We start from the raw sequence: 27531 nt of genomic DNA, 5'->3' as shown, positions 1-27531 counted from the left end.
GGAATTGGATTTAAAATCCTGGTTCTGTCCCTTAGTAGCAGGGTATCCTTAGGTGAGTAAATTAAGTTTTCTGAACCTCAGTTTCCTCATCTGCAAAGTCAAAATAATACACTGCAATTTATAGTGTTTTTGATGACCATGCATTTGACTTGCTTTCATGCAAACAAATGGGTTAATCATGATCATGAAAAATTTTCTGGAAATGCAAAGCTGACATAAAGGGATAATGCCCTGTGATTGATACCAGCTGTTTTTTTCAACTTTGGACCCGAAAGTCAGTCTTTATGTTAGAAAAGTTCTCCACTTAGGAGGACAATTTATTCCTGAGTTCTAAATATCACATCATGTTTAATGTCCACCAAAAGATTATTCTGTGAATTAGAAAATTATTCTTGGCATGAAATTTTGATTCTAAAGCAATTCCTTATTTAATGTCTACAGTTGTAGTCCTCATTAGGGACTATAAGCACATCCAAATGGATAAAATTGCTTAAGTGATATTCTGCTTTTTCTTATTCTTTTGCATTACAAAACATTATATTGATAGGCTATGGATGCCTAATCAGTTCAGTACTTGTAAATAAATAAATCATTAAGCTGAAAACAGAAGTATCAATACAAGCCCAATCTACTCAAATAATTAATTGTCTGGATGGACTTCTGTTTGAAAACAAAGATTATGTCCCTGTTCACAAACTGACTTGGCTGAAATGAGACCAGTAAATAAAACTTTATTTCATTAAAATACAATGCATGCAATAATGCATGTTGTTGTTCCATATGACAGCCAAGAAGTCATATCCTTCTATAAATTCCATTTGTATTTTATTTGATTACCTGTTGTGGCATTTTAGTAGGCAGGATAATGGCCCCCCAAAGATGCCCACATCTTAATCTCTTAGGAATCTGTTAGGTTATATAGCAAAGGCAAATTAACGTTGCAAATGGATTTACGATTGCTAATCATGTGACTATAAAATAGGGAAATTAATCTTAATTATCCAAATGAGCCCAATAGAATCACAAGCGTTGTTAAAAGTAGAAGAGGGAGGCAGAAGAGAAGGTTGGTATGATGTAATGTGGGAAGGACTCAACCTATTGATACCATTGCTGGCTTTGTAGATGGAAGAAGACCAAGCACCAAAGAATGTGGGCAGCCTCTATAAGCTGGAAAAGGAAAGGAAATAAATTGTCCCCTAGGGCCTCAGAAAAGGACACAGCTTTGCCAGCACCTTAATTTTAGTCCAGTAAGATCCACGTCAGAATTCTGACGTCTTAAACTATAAAATAATAATAAATGTTTTAAACCACAAAGTTTGTGGTAACTTGTTATAATAGCAAGAAAAACTAAAATAGACAATTTCCTCTTTTTGTCAGCCATTTGTACATGCCTATCTCTCATACTAGATTAACCCTTTTTATATGACTCCACATATTGTTCAAATTTGTGCTTTACATCCCCAACTCCAGCACAGACACATACACTATTTATTACAGTAACTTTCTATAATAGAACTATAAACATTTGTTAACTGATTGAAAGAATGAATGACACCAGATAATCCAAATTGAATTTTCATCCCACTCTTTGACTTGTAGAATTGTATAGATACAGTATAAGGTATTCAGTCAATTCATCCCCAAACTCCACTAATTAAATAAGTATTTTCTGAGATGTTTATATGGAAACAGGATATGTTTTGAATAAAAGAAACAAAGTCTTAAATCAAAAAACAAGGAAGAGGGGTAACTGTATAGTGTAGTGTCTATGAGCTCAGACTCAAGAGCCAAATAGACTTAGGCTGATTCCTGGACCCATAATGTATTTATCAGCAATATGACTTTAGGCAAGTCACTTAATCTCACTAAGCCTCAATTGTCTCATCTGTCAAATGTTGATAATGTTAGGACCTACTTCATGTATTGTCGTGAGGATTTAATGATGGAATGAATGTAAAAGAGCTTGGCGTGGAATGCATGCTTAGTCAATGTTAGCCATGGTGCAGCTGCAAGGATATTGATCTTTAATTCAGGAAACATGGGTTTTAGTCTTCTGTTTGATCACTAATTTGTGATATGATATTCAGAAAATCCTTTCATTTTCTACCTTTCAGTTTCTTCATCTTTCAAAATAGCCAGATGAATTAGACAAATAAGAGCCTGTCTAGCTCTAAAATTATCCATCCCAGAGTATCTTATTATATTCTTAAGCATAACTATCAGGGCCAAATTTCTAGAATCTGACAGATCAGTAACCACAGAAGCCAATGAGGATCTTGATGCAAGTTGAAAATTGATCTATCTTATAAAGATACACAATGGAATACAATTTAGCTGTGAGAAAGAAGGAAATCCTGCCATTTGTGCCACCATAGATGGACCTGGAGGGCACTGTGCTAAGTGGAATAATTCAGACAAGAAAAATACTGCATGATATCACTTATACATGGAATCTAAAAAAGCTGAACTCATAGAAACAGAGACTGGTATGGTGGTTACCAGGGGCTGGAAGGTGGGAAAAATAAGGCAATGTTGGTCAAAGAGTACAAACTTCTTGTTAGAAGATGAGTAAGTTCTAGGGATCTAATATACAGCATGGTGATTATAATGAACATTACTGTTGTGTATACTTGAAAGCTACTAAGAGAGTAGACCTTAAATGTTCTCACCACAAAAAAGAAATTATAATTATGTGACCTGATGGAGGTATTACTTAGCTATATGGTGGTAATTGTATTGCAATATATGTGTGTCAAATCAACAGATTGTATACCGTAAACTTACACAATGTTATATGTCAATTATATTTCAATAAAGCTGAAAAAAATTAAAACTGATCTATCTTCTATGTGTAACCTCTCATTGTTTTAGCATAAACTATATCCCAAGTTCTGTGTAGAATTCAGAAGTACACTATCTCAGGTAATTTATTTGATAGTAACCACATTTGGAATGTGTTAGACATCAACATTTAAGTGCCCAGAGAGTACTATTTCAAAGAGAGAAGGCAAAAATCTTTCTTGAGGGGGAAAAGGCAAAAGAGAAGAAAAAGCATGTTCTGTGTAGAGAAAAAAAAAACAAAACTACCATCACAACCTCTGTTTAAGTTTCCATTTCCCCCAAAGTTGTTTTCTTTTCAAGTTTGAAGAAGTTGTTTTATGTCTGGGCGGATTTGTGCTGAATAAACATTGTTCTCTCCAGAGAAGAGCCCTGTGTTAAATGGCATCAAGAAGAAATTGCCCTGCCTTTATGCTCAAGCTTTCCCAAAGCTCATGCATTGCTCAAAACTCAAATATTAGTGGAAATAAATACGGAATCTAGAGGAAAGTGCACCTCAGGGCAACTTCACAGCACCCCTGAGCATTCAGGACCCTCAAGACACATCCATTGAATTGCAAGGCAGCACAGGATCTTTGAGCCAGTTGCCCAGAGCAGTTGCTAACGAGATCCTGAGCTGTGCAGGGGCAATGGCCTGGTAGGTTGCCCAGCACTTCCCTGGCAGCTTAGCGTCTGCCTGTTAAAGGATCACCTATTGATTCAAAGAAAATACCTAACTTTATGTTTTAAATAAAGACAAATACTTGGAATGGCTTTAAATTATGGTAGGAGTATTTTAATTCAACTAGAATGTGTTTGTATTAAAAAGCAATTTAATCCTATGAATATGACCTCCTGTCTGTTTGACTCCGTGGTTCTCAATAATTTTATCTTTCAAATACACACATGAGGAACGTGAGCCACCACCATCAATAATAGTGACTTACTAAAGGAAATTATTCTTAGTCAGTAGTAGGGAGGTGTGGGAGACACATATCTAAATATCCAAAGGTTGAGCCACCAGTGGTTTAAAACAAATCTCCAAATGACTCTTGGAATCACTGGCTTGATTTTTTTTTCTGACCCCATCTCAGCCTTTCTAGTATAGTTGGAACACCTAGAGAATACATATTCTTTTTGGATGGAATTAATGGACAACATATGTCAGTCTGCCCCCTCCTGTTTTATTTATTTATTTACTTATTTATTTTAATTTAATTTAATTTTTTTTTTACACAGCAGGTTCTTATTAGTTGGGATTGGGATTGACATATATACACTAATATGTATAAAATGGATAACTAATAAGAACCCCTCCTATTTTAAATGGGGTAGATATATTAGAGTTTTGGTGGAGAAAATATTTATAAAAAATTAATTGCTATAGTGCTTAGTTGATGGAGGTAGTAACAGGCTGAAGTGAAAACAAGTGAAACATTGATGTATTTTTAAATTTAAACTATGCTGGGCTCTCTTTCCTAAGATACGTTAAGAAGTGGAGAAATCACTCATAATAATGCTGGTTGGAATCTTGAGGAAAATAACTGTATCTGTCTTCATTAACTTCCGCTGAAGCCCACCCTGTCTGTTGACCAACACCAATATGAAGACAGGAGTAAAGAGAAGGGTCCTGGGGCCAATTATATGCCTGCTGTTTAACCCCCTACTAAGGAATAAAGCCTGCCCTTCCACATTTCCAGACAATCCTTCAAAAGCAACTAGCCTTAGGAGAGGAGATTCAGGTACCTTAAGTTCATTCTAAGGTTTAAATTGCAGAGATTTCTTTGCAGCGAGTTTTGATTAGAGAGACACAAAACTGGGTGTCTAAAAGCAGGCTGGAGAAGAAACTCCTCTGAAGTAAGGTACACAAAACGAGGACGCTTAGGGCAAAGGAGACACATTATATCTAAGACTGATCCTGTTTGGGTTTATAAGTTTAGAGGATTAAAGATAATATTACATAATCATATTTATTGTATATTTTTTCCTGAATGATCACCTAAATTAGGGGATTCTCAGCTTAGTAATCCTAGAAATGAAATATTCACAGTATATGGGACTTTATATTCACTAAGTAGCTAGTAAAATATGTGCCTCATAATTCAGAATTAGGAAGTCTCTAATGTTAATTTCAGAAAGAGATATTCCTTTCCAAGAAATAATAATGCTTATGATGTTTCCAGAACTCAGCAATTTCTGGATTCATTCTGTGTTCAATTTACAAAATCTTGAAACTAGTCGACTACTTTGGCTAGACTTGGATAATCTCCCTTCATGATTACAGGAAACCTTTAAGGATATTAACAAGATCCTTGACTCTCCCTAGATCTAATTTGTTTAGTAAGGACCTCCATTTTCTTTTCCCATGTGAAGACTATTCCCAAGTCTTTTTTCTGAAGATCTTTGGTTCCCTCAGAACATCAGAGAACCTAGGTTTTCTGCAGGGCAGTGGTTCTCAACCTGGGGTGATTTTGCTCCCCAGGGGCATGTGCCAATATCTGGACATATTTTTGGGTTTTACAACTGGGGGAAGGCACTACTAGATTTAGTGGGTAGAGGCCAGGGATGCTGTTAAACATCCTATAATGCACAAGACAGCCACCTACAAGAGAGAATTATCTGGCACTGAAAATTAATATTGCTGAGGTTGTGAAAGCCTGCTTTAGGGAGATTCTTGTTTTCCTCGGTGTGTGCATGCAGTCTTGGCTAGGGCTGGAGTTAAAAACTTATCCATTCATCCTCTCCTGGGATTTTGAATCTTGGTCAAAGTGACACAAGGACAGAAAACAAGTTACAACACAATAAGACAAAACAAATTAAACACACACACACACACACACACACACACACACAAACCAGTTGGAGTGAATTCAGTCCTATGATGGGATCAAGATGAAATTGTTGTGCAGTCCCTTTTGCCTGTACATCTAGACCTAGCCTGGTTTCTTTCCTGTATCTAAACTTAGTTCCCCAGACATCCTGTCCATCATTGAGACATCCTTCTGATAAATTCCCTTTTTGCTTAAATTAGCAAGAGTGTGTTTCTCTTCCTTGTAACCTAAGAACCCTATTGGAGGCACCCATTTACCCATTTTTAGAGAAAGAATACAATGGGAAAATAATTTGAAGATTGTGTTTATTTGTTCCACAGTGTCAGACACTACCTTGATTGTTGGGTTATGTGAGACATGATTCTTGTCATCTAGGAACTTCAAAATCTAGTTAGGGAGACTAGATATACCCATATAAGGTGAAGTTTAATTCGTTTTCAAAGAAATGTATGCTGTGAACCAACTGAGTGGTTCAAAGAAATAGTAAATGCTTTAGGGTTTCAGAGAGAGGAAAGGTTTGTTTGGGCTTTTATTAGGGAAGGTTTTCTGGAGGATGTTGGACTTAAACTGACTTTTGGAAGATAGATAGGACTTGGGATGGCAAAAAGGAAGGGGAAGGTCTTAGACACTGTGGGCACGGTGAGATCAGACATTACTCATTTCAGATCCCTCTTTTACAAGCTCCTTGACTTTGGGAAAGTTATTTGTAAAATGTAATATAAAATGCCTTAGAACAGGGCCTAGCACACAGCAGATACTAAATGAATGCTAACTATGGTAACTATTATTATTTGTCTCTAAGCTTAGGGAAAGTGTTTAAGCCAAGATGCAGAGTTGGAAATTAATGCAATGTCTAAATAAGGAAAGTAACTTGGCCAAACAAAGCACAGATAAAGTAGAAGAGTGGGTAAGAAGACAGGAAGGCTTTTTTTAAGGCTATATCATGACTGCCTTTATGTTTACACCTGACAGGTTCAGATTTTATCCTCTTGTAAATGTAGGGGTCATTGGGAGATTTTTTATGGTTAAATGTTGTGGTGAAAATAATGATTTTGGAATGTGATTTCAGTGCTGATACATTGAATGGATTTGGAGAGATCCATTTCATTGACCTTAACATACACATTTCATAATGTCTTCATTCCTAGAAATTAAATAGCTACTTTGTGATCCTACTGGGTTCGTACACTTAGTGTCCTTTGCATCAAGCTGTCCTTCTATTCCCTTCCACTTGGCTTGCTAGCAAGTCTAATTAAAGAGACAAATCAACAAAAGAGGACGATGAAACTTGTAATAACTGTATGTAACACTTAGGCAATATAGTCACATAAATTGATTTATTCAAACAGTTAATTCTACTGATTTCTTATACTAAGTTCATAGAAATTTACCAATCATTTCAGCCAAATTAATTGATCTGGTTATATAGGTAGACACACCTTTGCCTGCAATAGAAAAGAAAGAGCTAATTTGGACATTCTCAGGAAAGTTAGTGTTGAACATATAAAACCTAGCTTTGGGAAGAAGCAGGCAGTAACAGTCATAGCTTCACTAGCACATTAAGACTAATACCATGGTATACTCAGTAGAGCAATTATAGTTAAGGATAATTAAACATAAGCGGCTACAGAGGGAAACGCAGGGAGGAATTGTGGACTGAAATGTTAGTACCAAACTGCATCCCTTGCTCCCATTCTTTCAATCAAAGCATGAAGCTTGAGCAGAAAATTGAAAGACTAGCTCAGACCCCAGTTAATCCCTCTAGGGGTCCAGGATAAGTTTTCTAATAAAATTGTAAATCCCCACTGTGTTGTTCATGGGGTCTAGTATTGACAGTTCTCCCCTTCATTTCCCAAACAATAACTGTGATTTTCAGATGATATTTTTTTAAAAAGAAGAAAAATGAAATGAGCTTGCCTACTCATGGCAGCATGTGCTCTAGCTAATCTGCAAATGCTATAATTATGCTATGCGCTGATAGATTTGTCTCTGGGCTGGTGGTCAGGATCCAGATGAACTGCTGCAGTTCCTGCTTTATCATCACAAATGTTTTGCACTTCTTGGCAATTCCCAGGCCTAGACATGATATTGGAATTTAATGAGGTTCCACGCCCATACATCCCACTGGGATGCATTAGGATAAGTGTAAGTTCATCTCCTTTCATTCATGAGTTTAGGGAAAAAAATGTATGTGCATGGAATGTTCTACAGAAACTGTGTTTCAGCTGACTGTTTGCCACAAAGCCGCTCCCACTGGCCTGGGAAACTTAGCTTAATTAGTTTGTAGTCAAAGAGGCTAAAACCATTGATTCAGTACTGAGCATTTTTACCTGTTCTGCCTACAACTTATATCTATCTTCCTATCCATTCTGCATATAGGGGCGTTTGGTGACAAGGGGGCACCAAATGAGACAATGCAAGCTTCATTTAGCTTCATCTCTAAGGTGGCCATAATTGTAACTATCTTCCTTACCTTCCAAGGTCATTGTGTAGATCACATGAACTAATGTATCTGAAAGCACCTTAAAAATTATGAACCACCTGTAAATGTAAGGCACTTAAAATTATCATTAATATTAATAAATTTTAGTAATTGACATTTAACAATAATAAAATCAGAGTAAGTATATCCATAGTCCATGGCAGGAGGTAAGGATGGGGGGCAACAATGACTCCAGATTCATATCCTGATGAAAGTAAAACAAGATATTCACCTTTGAGCATTAAATACATTACCTACAGTTACTTCCCACCTACCACATCCCAATTAATACATTTGCAGGCAAGACATATTTGAAAATAATACTAAGAACAGTTTCCAGCAATCTAAGTGTCAATAATCTGGATGTGTAAGGCAAATTGACAATAATTATGCCAAGTAACCAAAATAATTCTTTTATAAATAAAATGTAGGTGGCTGGAATTTTAAAATTTTTATTCATGTTTTGAATACACAGTATATGAATGTTGTTCAAAATGTATAACAGGTATACAGTGAAAATTAAATCTTCCTCTGCTGGCCAGTACCTCCCTAACCCAACCTTACCCACCACTATTCCCCAATCACCTAGCTCATCTCCTCAAAGGAAATCACTGTTATGAGTTTCACATGTATCCATTCAGAAATATTCCACACTTGTACAAATATATATATGCACGGCACGTGTGCGTGCACACACACACACATGTATATTTTTTACACAAAGGATAGTATACTGTGCACACTGTTTGGAACATTGCTTTTTCATTGAATAATATATCTTGGAGATATTTCATAATAGACGTACAGATTTACCTAATTCTTTTAAGTAGATGTATTGTAATATATCATTATATGGAAGTAACATAATATTATTTAACCAACCTCTTACTGCTGGATATTTTGGTAGTTCTCAATATTTTCCTATTCCAACTGATAGCAAACAACAAAACTGAACATCTGTTGTGACTGGATTTTGAATACAAATATTTAAATTTTGTTTAAAAGCATATCCTTTATATTTCAAATAATATTTAAATATTGATATAAGGTTATTAAGAGTAACTGAAATATTGAAGAAATGAAGACTATAGATATTGTATTTGTGTGTTTGCCTGTATTATGCCAAAATTAGCTTAGTTAGAAAAATATATCATTCAATTCCATAAGGACAAGATGCATTACAGGCCATCAATAAAGATTTGTTGGAAAAATGAGAACAAGTCACTAAAATTTTTCCTTAACAGTTTGGATATCAGGAAGATAAAGCTAATGTTATGTAAAGCTCTTTCCTGGTGCATTTTTTGTTATCAACAATTATTTTGGGAATATCACCAAATTTGTATATTTCCCTAACTTTTCCTATCATGTGATCAACTTTTGTTTCTCTCTTTCTCTTCTAAATATCTTTGCAAATATGAGATGAACTTCTCTCAGGTCGGCACAGAATTCCTAAACCACTCAATTAACAATGGGTTAATGATTATCTCTTTCATACCCAGCTATATTCTATGTCTCTTGTGAATTACAAAGACTTATAAAACATTTCCCTTTGATAGGTAAGAGTCTAGTTGGATAGTTGAAGTAAGGCATAAATACGGGAACAAGTAAAAGGAACTCAGGGTATAAATAATAGCTTCATATAAGGTTTGTCATAAAGCATTTTATGTCTGTGTGTGCCAAGTCCTGACATTTCTTTCTTCTAGGTGCCTCTCTAAGTTCTACCTCTATTCCTCGATTTGTGTTATTAATTTTTCTTGCATTTCTTTTTCCTTACTCTGCCTTTCCAAATCTTCTCCATTCCTTGAGGTCTGTGTGGAGACTCATTTCCTTCATAAAACTTTGCCCGACCCTGACAACAAATACTGACCTCTCCTTTCTCCATTCCTTTACCACATATAGCCTTAGAGATGAAATGCTACAATTTTATTTTTACTAAATTGTATTCTTTGTTCATCTCTTTACTTTCATGTGCTAATTCTGTGTTCATAGTCCTAGATTATATATTGAAGACAAAGATAAAGATTTTACTTCTTTTCCCTTAGCACTTAGCATAAGACTTAGTGGACAAAAGATGCTCAATCAGTATTTTTGATCATTTATCCTAATGAAGGTACCAGTGTTTTATCATATTGTTTTAGAGATTGAGGTGGGGAGTGAGGGATGATTCAGAGGTATAGAAGGTTCAGTCCACCATAAATGTCCATTAGGGTTATATTTCATTAAGAATATTTAGTACCACAAAGTGGGTATGAAGATTTAATATTTATATGATTATACTCTTAAAATCTGTATTTCTTTACACTCACAAGCTTATAAAACCACTCAAAATAGACCATTCGTTTGATCTTGTTGGAAAGTGTAGCTGTCAAAGTGGCATATTCACAGTGAATCAATGGTGCTCTAAATGTGTTGGGAAGTGGAGATTGTATGGATAGAGTAACAGCTCAAGTAGGAACACTGTCTAATAAATGTTTACGTACTGTCAAGTCTACAAACTTTAAATATCATACACGATAGAATCTTTCTCATCCTGTAATTTATCTCAATTTTTCCATTACCTTCTTTCATTTTCTCTTCTAGCTTTACTCACAGACAAACCTCCCAAGCCATTGTTCCCCATGGAGAATCAGCCAAGTGTTATAGATGTCCAGCTGGGTAAGTCTCCTTCTGGGAATAATAGGTCCTAAACTTCCTCTCTGTTAACAGATGGGGAAAATTGCATGAACCAGGAAAAGTTTATTGCTACTGTTATTACATGCAAATCAATTTGTGTCTGCTCATTTATAACCCTGGAGTTCATTGCAATAGCAGTTTAAGGAAATGAGTTTGTATTGCATCAAGGAATGGTAATACTAAGTGGTTACACTGGGTATTAAGTGTGCTGTAGGACAGAGCTTTTTAAATCTGTGATTGATAGATTCCTGGGTGTCGTGAATTGGTGATTGGTACAGAAAACTTTTCATGCTTGTCAGTCCCAAATTTTTATTTAGAGAGCACTAACTCCTGGAGAACAAGCCCTTTTTTAAAATAAAAGAGCCCCTCAGTACAGACTTTAAAACGATCTGATAATATTATTTCCAATGGCACAATCCAGGGCTATTTAAAACGTATTTTTAGGTTGAGATCCTAAATATTTATGAATCATCTGGAGTAGGAAAATATAACAAGTTGATTCATGGGTGCTAGTGCCTTTTTACAGATTCAAAGTCACAAGGTGTTGAGCCTCCTGCCACTAAACCTTATGTTTCAAGAAATTTAAGCTTGAAATTCAGAGGCTTGCTAGGGTCTCTTTCAAATCACGGCCTTTACTCTAAACTATATTCTTTAACATCTGTGAGCTTTCATCTATCTTGGGTTTTATTCTATTCTTCAGTTCTAATAATTTCTTCAATTCTAAACAAGAGAACTGGGTAAATATGCTGGTAACATATTAGTCGTACTTTGGGCATATGACATTGAAATATGTGACCAGTGGTACCTACCAATTATATAGCTAGGGAAGATGAATTGGCCCCAATATTTCAGTCACTTCGGAAGTTTTTGACTCAACTTTTGATCTTTCCAATCCAACTTGGATTGTTAGAGACTTATTTCTATCTTAAAAATAGGTGAGAGAAAATTACATTCCTAAGAGCTTGTTCATTTTTTAAGAATGAAATATAACACATTATAGTTAATGCAGCCTAGCAGTATGAGTACCAGAGTTAAGTATTTTAAAACAAAAAGAAAATAATAAACATGTTATTAAGAGTGGGATGGTGAATATTTTGTTGATAATGTTGAAGATTAGACTATGGCTCTCTCCCCACCACTTGTATATTATTTTGCAGAGTCATCATATTTTGTTAAAGCCAAATCTAGATGTGCAGACACACTCCTTCAGTAAGTTTTATATACTCACATCTTTCCATCCACACTGATATAAAATACCTCAAGGGTACTCTGGTTTGCCAGGGGTTACATGAAGCCATAAGATGATCTTGTATCATTTGTTGAAGATTCAAGTGAATAAGTTATTTCTATATGAAAACATAAACTAAAGAGTAGCAAGCAAAATTCACACAACTATTTCAATTAAAACATGACTAAATTTTGTGTTTGTGGCCCCTAGGGGGATACTTCTTCATTCTCCTCTGCCATTAAGCAAACTTCAACAGAAAAGTTTGAGGAGTGTTGCTCTAAAGGAAGGAGGGAGACCCTTGTAGGAAGTAAATTTCATTCAGATTCACTGGGTGTCACACTTGTCTGTTGTATTCAGGACATCTCTAAGATGTGTACTTTTTATAAATATGTATTCCAACACAGGTATGTATACCAAAATAATTCACCAACACCACCCTGTAAAATCATTAAAGTAATTTGCCTCCAATTTACATTAGATGCAAGGCTGAACTTTTCAGTTTTTAGTTTGTTACACAATTTGGAAACAACTTTATTGACAGAAAAATGGAGACCTGCCCATTTTTCATTCCAGAAAGGCTGTTTCTCCAAGATGCTAAATCGACCATGTAATTCAGAGAAAGAAAAACAAAATCACTTAAACAAGATCTTTGGCATTTCAAGGAGCACATGACTGGTTAATTTTAAGTGATTTTTAACTTTTCCACAGATTTATTTAGTACTGTTTATTCACAACTGGAAATCATTTTGTAATTTACTCATGCCTCAATAGTAAGGTGATGTTAGAAGCACTATAAATGCCAGAGAGCTCTTCAGTGTTGGTGGGGGCTCTGCAGTCAGAATGATGAGGGCTTAGAAACCCTAGGCATAAAAATGAGCTAGAGAAAGATAACTGTGGTGATTGGACATCCCTGTCTATATCTTGAAAACTTTTAGAATTAGCTAAGATCTCAAAACTTCTAGAAATTATTTTCCTTCATTTTTTAAAGTTTACCTAGCACATGCAGTTTTACATATCCTTAAACTAGAACTAAAATTAGAACTACCCAAAATACAACAATCCAATCTAAATGGCTAAGCACATTACCAAGTTCAGTTTTGTCAAATCCCAATATTTGAAAATTTGGGATAGCATTGTAGTGGATTAAAGTTAGCCCCAGATTTTCACCTATTCCTACCATCTAAACATAGTTTCTCATCCCCCTCCCCTTGAATCTGGTTGGCCTAGGATATACTTGACCAATAGAGTATGGCAGAAATGATATTCTGAGATGTTGGAGGTTGGGTCAAAAGGAATCTTGTAACTTCTCTTTGGATCTCTTGGTCTGGTCTGAAACTACCATGCTGTGAGAAACTCAAGACACATGTAGAGACCCTAGAGGTTGAGATGCCATGTGGAGAAAGAAAGGCCAATAAAACACCAAGGCACCAGACATGTGAGTGTATGAACCCATATTGGAAGTGGATCCTCCAGTCCCAGATGCCCTGACCTATGCCATGTAGTTCAGAGATAAACTACTGAGCTGAACTCTTCTTAGATTTCTGACCCAAAAAGTCATAATCAACCAAAAAAAATGGTTATCACTAGTCACTAAGCTAGGTATAGTTGGTTAAACAATAGATACCTGGAACAAACATTAATTAATTTTCTCTAGAACATTTTGAAGTCCACTTTACCCATGAACAAGAGTCTCATGCAGGCATTTTATGCAAAGTTAGAAATATTGTAGGAAATATTTGAGTATCAGCTTCAAGATAGTTTTAGAAAGCATGATCTAGAATTATTATTTATGTGTTTGTTTGAGGGCTGCACTCAGTTAACAGTTCTGCACATTTGTAAAGGCAATCCAGTAAATGAAAATTTTCAGTCCAGATGAACACTTTTTAGTGCATGGAGTTGGCATCAGTACAGATATTTTGTTGTGTCTCTAGAGGAAAATAAACATCTTGACTTTCTCTCTCCTATAGTGTAATCCATTACTCATCCACAAGGTTATAGAAATTTACATATTTTTGCTGACATAGTGATGACAGTTTGGTTGTTGCTAAATTTTGTTCACACTATAATGCTGAAAGAAGATTAATCTTAACAAATAACTATATATGTTGAGATGATAAACATGTTCTTAACAAAATAATATTAAAATTACTGCTCTCACAAAGCAAGTCTATTCAGCTAAAGCTGCCTGTGGTAATGTATGAAATATAAAGATAAAAGCAATGTATAAAACACACACACAAATCCAGTTTGGCCTTATTACCTTCCATTTATTTTCTCCCTCTGAAAGTAGAAAAAATAACACTGCATCACAGTATATTAATTTATATTGTACTTTAATACAAAATTATTAAAGCATCATAGTGATATCTGCCCCACTTGAAATGTATTGATGCTAGGTAGACCCTCTTTTGGTTACTGTTTCTTTTATAGAACACAAACGCATGCTTTACAAACTGTTACAGACACCTAGAAACTTTGAAAAAGCTATGAACAAATGTGGGTGAAAAGATTTGAGATCTGACATTTCATTTCAGTTAACGGTGAATTAGGAAATGTGCCCTGTTCCTCTCATTGATGATGATAACTATTTTCCTGGGAGTTCCTAAGACTTAAACTACCAGTCAGTGTTATGCATAAAATAAATATACCAGGAAGAAATAGAAAACATGAACAGACCAAACACAAGCACTGAAATTGAAACTGTGATTAAAAATCTTCCAACAAACAAAAGCCCAGGGCCACATGGCTTCACAGGCGAATTCTATCAAACACTTAGAGAAGAACTAACACCTATCCTTCACAAACTCTTCCAAAATATAACAGAGGGAGGAACACTCCCAAACTCATTCTACAAGGCCACCATCATCCTAATACCAAAACCACAAAGAAAGAAAACTACAGGTCAATACAACTGACGAACATAGATGCAAAACCCCTCAAAAAAATACTAGCAAACAGAATCGAATAGCACATTAAAAGGATCATACAGCATGATCAAGTGGGGCTTATCCCAGGAATGCAAGGACTCTTCAATATATGCAAATCAATAAACGTGATAAGCCATATTAACAAATTGAAGGAGAAAAACCATATGATCTTCTCAAGAGATGCAGAAAAAGCTTTTGACAAAATTCAACACCCATTTTTGATAAAAACCCTCCAGAAAGTAGGCATAGAGGGAACTTACCTCAACATAATAAAGGCCATATATGACAAACCCACAACCAACATTGTTCTCAATGGTGAAAAACTGAAACCATTTCCTCTAAGATCAGGAACAAGACCAGGTTGTCCACTCTCATCACTATTATTCAACATAGTTTTGGAAGTTTTAGCCACAGTAATCAGAGAAGAAAAAGAAATAAAAGGAATGCAAACCAGAAAAGGAGAGGTAAAGCTCTCACTGTTTGCAGGAGACATGATACTATACATAGAGAATCCTAAAGATGCTACCAGAAAACTACTAGAGCTAAACAATGAATTTGGTAAAATAGCAGGATACAGAACTAATGCACAGAAATCTCTTGCATTCCTATTCACTAATGATGCAAAATATGAAAGAGAAATTAAGGAAACATTCCCATTTATCATTGCAACAAAAATAATAAAATAACTAGGAATCAACCTACCTAAGGAGACAAAAGACCTGTATGCAGAAAACTATAAGACACTGATGAAAGAAATCAATGATACAAACAGATGGAGAGATATACCACGTTCTTGGATTGGAAGAATCAACATTGTGAAAATGACTATACTACCCAAAGCAATCTTCAGATTCAGTGCAATCCCTATTAAACTATTAGGGGCATTTTTCACAGAACTAGACCAAATAATTTTACAATTTGTATGGAAACATAAAGGACCCTGAATAGCCAAAGCAATCTTGAGAAAGAAAAACGGAGCTGGAGGAATCAGGCTCCCTGACTTCAGACTGTATTACAAATCTACAGTCATCAAGATGGTATGGTACTGGTGCAAAAACAGAAATACACATCAGTGGGACAGGATAGGAAGCCCAAAGATAAACCCACACACATATGGTCACCTTATCTTTGACAAAGGAGGCAAGAATGTACAATGGAGAAAAGACAGCCTCTTTAATATGTGGTGCTGGGAAAATTGGACAGCTACATGTAAAAGAATGAAATTAGAAAACTTCCTAACACCATACACAAAAATAAACTCAAAATGGATTAAAGATCTAAATGTAAGGCCAGACACTATAAAACTCTTAGAGGAAAACATAGGCAGAACACACTATGACATAAATCACAGCAAGATCCTTTTTATCCACCTCCTAGAGAAATGGAAATAAAAACAAAAATAAACAAATGGGACCTAATGAACCTTAAAAGCTTTTGCACAGCGAACAAAAATATAAACAAGAGGGAAAGACAACCCTCAGAATGGGAGAAAATATTTGCAAATGAAGCAACTGACAGAGAATTATTCTCCAAAATATACAAACAGCTAACGCAGTTCAATATCAAAAAAACAAACAACACAATCCAAAAATGGGTGGAAGACCTAAATAGACATTTCTCCACAGAAGATATACAGATTGCCAACAAACACATGAAAGGATGATCAACATCACTAATCTTTAGAGAAATGCAAATCAAAACTACAATGAGATATCAGCTCACGCTGGTCAGAATGGCTATCATCAGAAAATCTACTAACAATAAATGCTGGAGAGGGCGTGGAGAAAAGGGAACCCTCTTGCACTGCTGGTGGGAATGTAAATTGATACAGCCACTATGGAGAAGAGTATGGAAGTTCCTTAAAAAAACTCAAAATAGAACTACCATATGGCCCAGCAATCCCACTAGTGGACATATACCCTGAGAAAACCATAATTCCGAAGGAGACATGTACCACAATATTCATTGCAGCACTATCTACAATAGCCAGGACATGGAAGCAACCTACGTGTCCATCAACAGATGAATGGATAAAGAAGATGTGTCACATATATACAATGGAATATTACTCAGCCATAAAAAGCAACAAAATTGAGTGAGAGAGAGGCATGGACATATATACACTACCAAACGTAAGGTAGGTAGCTAGTGGGAAGCAGCTGCATAGCACAGGGAGATCAGCTTGGTGCTTTGTGACCACCTAGAGGGGTGGGATAGGGAGGGTGGGAGGGAGGGAGACGCAAGAGGGAAGAGATATGGGAACATATGTATATGTATAACTGATTCACTTTGTTACAAAGCAGAAACTAACACACCATTGTAAAGCAATTATACTCCAATAAAGATGTAAAAAAAAAATTGAGTTATTTGTAGTGAGGTGGATGGACCTAGAGTCTGTCATACAGAGTGAAGTAAGTCAGAAAGAGAAAAACAAATACAGTATGCTAACACATATATATGGAATAAAAAAAAAAGCTTTTGATGGACCTAGGAGCAGGACAGGAATAAAGACACAGACGTATACAATGGACTTGAGGACACGGGGTGGGGAGGAGAAGCTGTGACGAAGTGAGAGAGTAGCATTGACATATATACACTGCCGAATGTAAAATAGATAGCTAGTGGGAAGCAGCTACATTGCACAGGGAGATCATCTCCATGCTTTGTGACCACATAGAGGGGTGGGATAGGGAGGCTCAAGAGGGAGGGGATATGGGAATATACGTATACATATAGCTGATTCACTTTGTTTTACAGCAGAAACTAACACAACACTGTAAAGGAATTATACTCCAATAAAGATGTAAAAAAAATAGAATAGTTTTGAGGATTGTGGCAAGTGAAAGCAATTTCAGGCAAATGTAAATGGATTACCAAAGGTGGATTTAGAATAAGTGTCTTCAAACTTTTTGTAAAAGCCTAGATAGTAAATATTTTAGGCTTTGTGTGCTATATGTTCTTCACTATAAGTATCATGTAGTGTGAAAGTAGCACAGATATTTATATGAGCATGACTGAGTCCTCATAAAACTTTATTTATGAGAACTAGGATTTCAATGTTACATACATAATTTTCATATGTCATGAAATATTATTCTTCCTTCAATTTGTTTGCAAATATTTGAAAAATGTAAAAATCATAGCATGTGGACCATACCAAAACAGAAGTTGGGCCCGCTGTGTCCCCGGGGTTGCAGCTTACTGGTCCCTGGTGTAGAAGCAAAAAAGTACTAGGCGCCTCAGATGCTGAACATCAACTTCATGTTGAGTAAAAGTGTTTACTCACTAATTGTTAATATGATTATTTACATTACCCTGAGGATTTTAAATGAAAATAATTCTTGTGGATAACCTTGGATCATTATGCTCATGACGACCATAAGATATTTGCTAAAGTATGTAAATTAGTAAATTGCAACTCGCTAGTGCTGTTTCCTATGTTGGTTCTAAAAATTAAGCAAAGACTATTGTTTTGATAATAAACCTCAGGGTATAGAAAAAATAAATATAAACACTGTTTATTTTCTTTTTCTGTGTTAAAGAGTCAAAAAGGAGGCCTGTGGGCCTCAGTCATATAAGAAAAACTCAGATCAGTGGAATAGTTCCAAGCTAATTGAATACCAGATGAATCTGATCCAGTATGAAAGAGTCTCTTTATTTCTCTTCTATTCTCATTCAGAATTGGTTTTATTTTTATAGACTGTTTAAATTCATACTTAATGACTGTGTTATGTGCTACTGGCTCAAAAACTCTCTCTGTGTGTATAAGGAGTTTTAATCTTCATCAGAAATCAATGTCACCATCAGTTTCTACTTAAAATTATATTAGGTCCCCTAAGAGACCACTGTATACTACAAGAGAATAAGGGAAAATATAATATTTAATGCAATACTCAGGACTACAAGGCAAAAAAATAACTAATTGAACCCTAATTTAGGAAATTAGCTGTTTAGCCAAATCAATCTTATTTTTAAACTCAGTATACATAAAAACATTTTTTGCATTCTTAGTTGATGCCAAACACTGTGTTAGAACCTGGGGATATAGAGGTTAACAAAATGAGGGCCTTGGCCTTAAGGTGTTTCTCAGTCTAGTGGGGAAGAGAGATGTGTAAGCAGAATTACAATGCAATATGATAACGGCCAAAACAGAGATAACGGCCAAAACAGAGATGGGAAAAGGGAGAGTGACATTTTTGTGGCAAGACCTCATAAATTAACAGTTCTATACTCTTTGACTTTCACTCAATATAATGACAAATCTCTGTAACCTCAATCCAAGTATTAAATTTATGTGAAAATAATTAAAAATTGCCAAGGTATAACCTTTTATAATAATAAATTATCTACCATTTCTTCAATATGGTAAATACTAAAAATGGAAACTTATGATATCCCTGAGTCTCTTCAGTTTAGCAAAATTAGCCAACTATTTCTAAAGTTGTCATAGAACAAATAATCCAAAGCAGGTCACCAACAAATTGAGCTAAAGTGTCAAGCCATAATTAATATCAATATAAATAGCAATACATGATTATTCCATAAGCTCGAATCATGTATGTGTCGTGTATATAATGGTGGTAGCAAGGGATTTATTTAATTATTTTTGTTTTTGTATACCCCTCCTATGCTTTTAACTTCAAATAACTCCTTAAAACCTTCACTTAATTTAATCTTGAATAAGTGAAGACTTTGGAGAGGAAGAAGAAGGGTATCATGAGTTCACTCAGCATTCTTGGCACACATAATTGGAGCTGGTTCATGGCAGCATTCACTGTCCCTTGTAGATATTCTAGGGTTAGTGAGCTGTTTCCAAAAGATCTATTTTTTGCAGGATAACATGTACAAGCTACATGTTGGGCTACACCAAACTGCAAACTATTCTATTCCCCAGATTGTACAACGTGTGCATTATTTACAGCTTTGGAAATTCTGAGCCAAGCCTTTTCCCTAAGAGTTGGCTGCCATATTAATGCTTGAGATTGAATCTGGTTTACTTACTTTGTCTAAGTTTGTATAACTTAATAGCACAGGGCGATCAGCTCAGTGCTTTGTGACCGCCTGGAGGGGTGGGATAGGGAGGGGGGGAGGGAGGGAGACGCAAGAGGGAAGAGATTTAGGAACATATGTATATGTATAACTGATTCACTTTGTTATAAAGCAGAAACTAACACACCATTGTAAAGCAATTATACTCCAAAAAAGATGTAAAAAAAAATCATACTTGTTTTCAGGCACTTGACAATGAAAAGAAAAAAGTTAACACTTAAGATTTATCTGTAATGTAATGAGTTAATTATGAACATCTTAGGAATAACATGATTGTTGACCAGACCTCTATTCCATATATTGCTATTTGGGGGCATTGCTGAAGTTTATGGCTCATTGAGATAATTAATATAAGCTTGAGGGTGTTTCATCACACTTTCACTAATGCCAATACAATGATTTTATACATATCAAAGCAAAATTTGAGAATTTACTATGTATAGACACTGCAATAGGCATGTGTACATACACTGTCTTATTTATTCCTCACAAGAGCCCAAAGTAGTAGTAGGTACTGTTGAACCATTTTGCAGATGAGGAAACTTGGCCTCAGACAGATGAAATAATTTTCCTGAGGTTACATATTTAGTAAGTGGTAAAAATGGGATTTCGATCAGATTTGTCTGACTCCAAAGTTTGCGTTATTTTTATTGCAGCATACTGAGTATGGTAACTTTATCTAGGCCCAAAATTATATCCTCAAAAAAGCTATCAGGCCAATAGAGACATTTTAATAATAATAACAACAACAATAATAATTGTATTATATGTATTATAACTACATGTGAAATAGTAATTATTTAGCAATAGCTCTACTAGTAATAATTATTATTGTTATAATAATATTTAGTATGATTATTTAATAATAGCTCTACTACTACTACTAGTTTTTATTGCCAGTAGTAGTTGTTGCAGTGGTAGTAGTAGTAGCAGTAATGATAGTAGAGCTATCATTTATTGCTTGCTTACCGCATACTGACACTATATTAATACTTTATATGAGCTATCTCATTTAATCCTCCCAATGACTTTGTGGAATGGATGCAACTATTTGTCCCATTTTTAAGAGAATCATTAAGATATTATTCATACACCATACAACTGATCTACTTAAATCATACATTTCAATTATTCCTAATATATTCAAAATTGGGCAACCCTCACCACAATCAATTTCAGAACATTTCAACATCCCCAAAAGAAACTCCAAACCCATTAGCAGTCACTTCTCAGTCCCGCACCTTCACCCCCACCACCATCTCTACGCAACCACTAATCAATTTTCTTTGTCTATAAATTTGCCTATTCTGGACATTTAATATAAATGAAATCATACAACATGTGGTCTTTTGTGATTGGCTTCTTATACTTAGTATATTGTGCTCAAGGTTCAAACATGTTGTAGCTTATATAAGTACTTCACCCCTTTTTAACTGCCAAATAATATTCCATTGTATGGATATACCACATATTATTTATCCATATATCAATTTAAGGACATTTTTATTGTTTCTACTCTTTGGCTATTATAAAGAATGCTTCTATAAATGTTAGTGTACACATTTTTGTATGGATATATGTTATCATTTCTCTTGGGTTATCATTTCTACCTAGGAATAGAACTGTTGGATCACTGGTTACTCTATATTTAAACTTTTAAGGAACTACCAGATTTTTCCCAAAGCAACTACACCATTTTACATTCTCAGTAGAAATACACAAGCATTCCAATTTATTCACATCCTCACCAACACTTGTTCTTTTCCATTCTTTTGATAATAGTTATCCTAGTAGGTATTTAGTGGTATCTCATTTTGGTTTTGATTTACACTTCTGTAATGGTTAATTATGTTAAGTATCTTTTTTGCGTGTTTATTTGCCATTTGTATATCTTTGGAGAAATGTCTATGGATCATTTTTAAAATGAGAAAATTTGGCTCAGAGAGGTCATATAACTTACCCAAGTTAGTAAGCAGTTTATAAATAGTGAGGCCTAAGTAAGTTGACACTCTTAACACTTACCCATAATGTCCATTAATGTTAGTACTGTTGTTTACTCAGTCTCTTTGCATTGGGGGCTTAGTTCTGTTCCCATTTTAAAATGGATTTTGGACAGAAGTCGAGTGATCCTATAAGTTAAAAGAGTATCCTGTGTGAATTAATTCAGTGGGAGAATAGGAATGAGTAAGAGAAATTATTTTGAGTTATTGACCTTTGTAACGCATGCCAAAACACATTTTCAAATGGCAAACTAATTCAGAACCTGCAGGCATACCTGAAAACAGGCTATGAAACACAAGGCAGTATGGAAAAACTTTCCAAAGGGATGTACACTTAAGTGACCAGGAAGCTGCATGTATGCTTCATCATCTGAACAAATACCAAGAAATTCATCTGTGTCACTCAATAATAGGAGGGATAGATTAGAGACTAAAAAATACGTTAGGGGGCTTCCCCTGTGGCGCAGTGGTTGAGAGTCTGCCTGCCGATGTAGAGAAGACGGGTTTGTGTCCCGGTCCGGGAAGATCCCACATGCCGCGAAGCGGCTGGGCCCGTGAGCCATGGCCGCTGAGCCTGCGCGTCCGGAGCCTGTGCTCCGCAATGGGAGAGGCCACAGCAGTGAGAGGCCAGTGTACTGCAAAAAAAAAAAAAAAAAAAAAAAAGTGGAGAGTTTCCTAACTTTTTTTTTTTTTTTTTGCAGTACGCGGGCCTCTCACTGTTATGGCCTCTCCCGTGCGGAGCACAGGCTCCGGACGCGCAGGCTCAGCGGCCATGGCTCACGGGCCCAGCCGCTTCGCGGCATGTGGGATCTTCCCGGACCGGGACACGAACACCGTCTTCTCTACATCGGCAGGCAGACTCTCAACCACTGTGCCACCAGGGGAGCCCAGAAACTCTCTACTTTTGGAACTTATTAGGAATATGTGTCAACTAAGGACACTATTCCCTAATAGCATGTTTTGTCTTTATTAATATCAATACCATCAGCTTTATAATTCTTTTCAGCAGTTCTGTCCTCTAACCCATTTTAACAAGTGGATAGTGTATGCTTTTTAAATATCTGGAAAGGGAAAAAATAAAGCTACCTCTTTTGACTATGTCTTAACATCCAACATGAACAGGGGGGAAAAAAGAATAATTTAGACACCCCTTCCAACTCAAATAGCTTATTTTATGTAAATAAAAGTGGATTTTATATTATAGGTAAACTTGTAGAAAATTGAGGGAAATATCACCTGGCTGGTTCACACATAAATGACTTTTAAGTGTCTTCAGAATTGAGGTGGAAGTGTGGCTTTGCATCATTTAAATAAGTCCCTTAATTATTTTATACACTCCATTTGTACAGATCTGGCTTAAGCTTTGGAAGATCTTTTGCTTCTTTAGAAATAGGTTTTTTTTTTTCAGAAATCACATAGAGATATCAGGAGTGTTATATAAATATATGGTTTTGTTAATAGGCACATGTGCTGCTGTTAATTAGAGAACACCCGAAATTTTCCCACTTTCCTTCCCATCCTTACCCTAATTATCTCCTACACTGTTATGGTGGACAACCGTAGATCAGACTCAACACAAAATAAGGGCCAGGCAAGAGATCTGGAGGAAAAACTCAGAGGTTTCTGAAGACAGAGCTGACAGTCTAGAGTCAAGGTAACAACCTGAAGTCTGGAAGTTTACAGCAAGGTGGTGAGCAAATAGGTCAGGTCAAAGAACACACCAATCTTGGGCTCCTAGCAAGGTGAGAAAGTCAAAGGCTGAGAAGCCATCCAAAATCAAGCAACACATGGATACTGAAAAATCAAAAACAGTGGCATTAGACCTGTAAGAGTTGGCACTTGTTTCCCATAAGAGAAAGGTATTGTCACTGGGCATGGTCCCTAAAATGGAAGTTGGAAAGAACTGGGGCTTAAAGTAATGCAGAGGAGGATTACTTTAGGAGCAGTTTATGAACACAGGGGTGAGAAAGGGAGCTCCATCAAAAAGAGTGAAAGGCAAACTTAGCCTGAGACCAGTTCTGATAGAAATAGTCTAGTCTTTGCCAATACCTGAATTTTTAAAATTGAATTAATAGTATATGCATCATGTCCAAAAATACATTTTAGTTTTGTTTACAAATGCAGTATCAACCCCAGAGCTTCCATATATTGATATTTTGCATATGCTTTATACATTTGTTTTCCATGAACAGCAGCTTTGGTCCACTGAGGGCCTATAACAGGTAGTTTGTTTCCTTCATTGCAAATGTGTTGGGAGTCCTCCCATTGCTATAATGATGATTTTCCATTTAATAGCTAAGCTGTTTGATAAGATTTTTACTTGGTGAGATGATAACCATGGTGTGTCTCAAGGCTGATTGTGATGATGAGTCAGCAGAGGAACAGAAAAAAGGTGAACATTTGGAGTGAGACCCTGCCATAGAGGAGAGGGAATTTTGGTTAAGGCCCAAACTGAAAAACCCTTATCTCAATTATGGGAAAATATTAAGTTCTTTAGAGAGGAAAGAATTGTGATAATTTTAGATAAGAGAATTACAGAAGGGAAAAATTATTTTTTTAACTTTTTAATTTATTTTGGAATAGAGCTGATTAACAATGTTGTGATAGTTTCAGGTGCACAGCAAAGGGACCCAGCCATACATGTGCATGTGTCCATTCTGCCCCAGACTCCCCTCCCATCCAGGCTGCCACATAACACTGAGCAGAGTTCCTTATGGGGAAAGGATTAATTTTAATACTTATATCTCATATTTATGCAGTATACTTCTCTAAGTAACTCAAAGTTTTTGTCAGGTACTATTTACTTAATTTCTTTAATATTTTTGGAAAATAGGATGAGTCATTATTAACCATTGGCGTGTTGAGATTAAAGTTCTTTGTGACACCCACAGGCATTTTAACTAAACATACTAGTGAGGAATTAGCTGGACCAGTAATAAATGAATAAATGTTCATTTATTCATTAAATAAATGATTATTAGCCTGACCAATTATCAGGCAGCTCAGAATTACTGTTGACTCTGCTATTATATATGTACAATTGTATAGCAAGGATGATCTATTTACTCACTTCTGGATGTTTTACTACTTTCTATCTCACTCTAGTAATTAGCTTTATTAACCTAGTAACAGCTGTTCTCATGAGTGACCACTTAGTATATCAGACTAGTAGGTCTTAAACTTTGAAGATTGGTAGCCTGTGTTTGCATTTACTCTTTGGCTCTATGTGTTGATTCTTGGTATTTTAGTTTTTATATTCTTCTGATGTGCAAAGTATTCTTAAAGAGGACAGGTAAAAAACAAATAAAATGGTGATAGTAGTGGGTACATGTTAACATTTGCAAAGGACAAGAGGGAGACCCTGCCTTCATACAATGTGTAGAAATAGTTCAGTAAGAATGGAATTTCTCTTTGTCAAAGGCAAGTCCATGGTTCTATTAGTCCTCTAGGCTATTGTTTCTTTTAAACCTTCTATTTGACTTCTGTTATGTCTGTATATGCCACAGAATAATTCTATTAATCACCTTCAGTTGTCTTCTCCAAATGGATTGTTTTATTATATTTAATCTACTCTTATCAGCATCTTAATTACATCCCTTTATTTATAGCAGACGTAAACTTAGTACAATTTATTTCATTCTACAGATCTGGAAACCAGCATCACATCAAAAGTCACTGAACAAACAGACCAAGGTCATTCAGTATAAAATGTCTCAAACTTTTCCCCTCTGTTTCAAAATGTCTCTTAATTTTTATCCTTTCTTTTCCCCTTTCCTCTATTCTAGGAAGAAGAGGTGCCATGAATTCTTTCCAAATTTAAATTGTCTATGCCTGCTCTTTATTCCACCCCTTCCCATGTCTTTTGTTACCCATGCATTATTCTTTCTTTCAACTGCATTTTAAACTCTGTCCCAAAGTAAATACACTAATTTTTCTCCCATCCTAAACAAAATATATATTAGAAAAAAAAACATTTTCTGTATCCTGCTTCTTCTTCTTCAAGATACACTGTTCTGTCTCTATTTTTCCTGTCCACACTCAATTGCTTGATACATAGACCATCTGTTTTACCATATATCATTCACTTCCCACCTTACTGAACCTGACTTCAATGCCACAATTCTGTTGAAGCTCACCTCTCAGTTATTTAATTAATTATCTTCTTATAATTAATTCTGCGGCCTCCTCTATTGCCTCTTCCATTTTAGGATCATTTTATACCTTTTGGCACCGTTGAATATGTTCTTTTCCAGTACCTTGCTTGGCACACAGTACATGTTTAGTGTGTGAAGAATACCTCCATTTTCTTCCAAATCTCCTGTTTACTCTTCTAGTTCTTAACCTAATTATCTTCTTGTTTATTCTCAATTTCTATTTCTAATCTCTCTTCCTACAACTACTTCGTTAGTTGGTGTTAGTGGGAAATAGGATCAGTACAAGTTTAAACCATAAGGATAATTTTTAAATATTCACAAATTTACATTATGAGAACATGGGTTTGGCTAATATGTAGGCCTTTATTAAATAAGATAGAAGTGCCTGCTTTGGTTTATTTGGTAAAAAGGAATGTCTATTCTTAATTAATGAAAGCTTTAAGAAGGGACTCTCATTTTGAACTAGGATTATTAATAAGATTTCTCCAGTAACTAAGATATTAATTGAACACCCACTGTGTATAAGATCCTATGGAGACATACAGATGGCTAAATGTAGACATAGTTCCTATGGAGACTAGAATTTATCTGATGTGATTGAGATAAACAAACAATACAGAGTATGAGGTGACATCAGTAAGACAGTAGAATAGGAAGCTTCTGACCTTGTCCCTCTACAGAAACACCCACTTAACAACAATAAATGATCCAAAAAGCCTTTATGAAAACTCCAAAAATTAGATAGGAAGTCACATTACCCCAGACAAGCTCAAAGCCAAGAATAGTTACATTGAAAAAGTAAGAAAAATCACATTTCAACCATGTCACCTCCTCCCCCAAGCTGGCATAACCAGCAGTTGGAAGAAAAACCCAACTTACAGCTTCTCCCTTGGGAGGGAAAGAAAAGAGTAGAACATACATCCAGTGTTCCAGATTTTCAGGGGACTGAGCAAAGGACTGGTTCTGTCTCTCCTGACACAGGGTACTGATGGGGAATCAGCATGCCTGGGATGCCTAGGGGTCACAGAAATTTAAATAGAGCCAATTGGCTTGAGGCAGTGCAAGACAGCTTACAGACAGATACCAGAGGGAGCAAGATACTACAGGCTCCAGAAAAAACAGTGAATATAGCTAGAGAAGATGCATTCCCAGAAGAGTTTTGAGAGGCTCTCAGAATATCTAGACAGCTTGATTAGTGAAGGCATTTCCCTGTGTGAAGATTTTCTATAAAGAGTGGGAGAGGTGGCTGTGTTTTAAAATGCATGGATAACAACACAAACTTTCAAGGCACACAAAGAAATAGGAAAATGTGGCCTAATTGAAGGAACAAAATAAATCTCCAGAAATCAACCCTAAAGAAATGGAGGAAT

General features: G+C 35.7%; 1 protein-coding gene across 1 annotated transcript in view; it reads left to right on the top strand.

The window, feature by feature from the left end:
• Positions 1-27531, top strand: part of IL1RAPL2 (interleukin 1 receptor accessory protein like 2) — a 689119-nt gene that overhangs the window by 398588 nt on the left and 263000 nt on the right. The window contains exon 5 of the mRNA XM_060002166.1: positions 10711-10785. Within this exon, the coding sequence (XP_059858149.1) occupies positions 10711-10785 (75 nt within the window). The remainder of the gene's footprint in view (positions 1-10710; positions 10786-27531) is intronic.

Source organism: Delphinus delphis, chromosome X (assembly GCF_949987515.2).
Source record: "Delphinus delphis chromosome X, mDelDel1.2, whole genome shotgun sequence".
NCBI classification, from domain to species: domain Eukaryota; kingdom Metazoa; phylum Chordata; class Mammalia; order Artiodactyla; family Delphinidae; genus Delphinus; species Delphinus delphis.
Note: the sequence above shows the minus strand (reverse complement) of the source record. Positions and strands in the feature narration are given on the sequence as shown.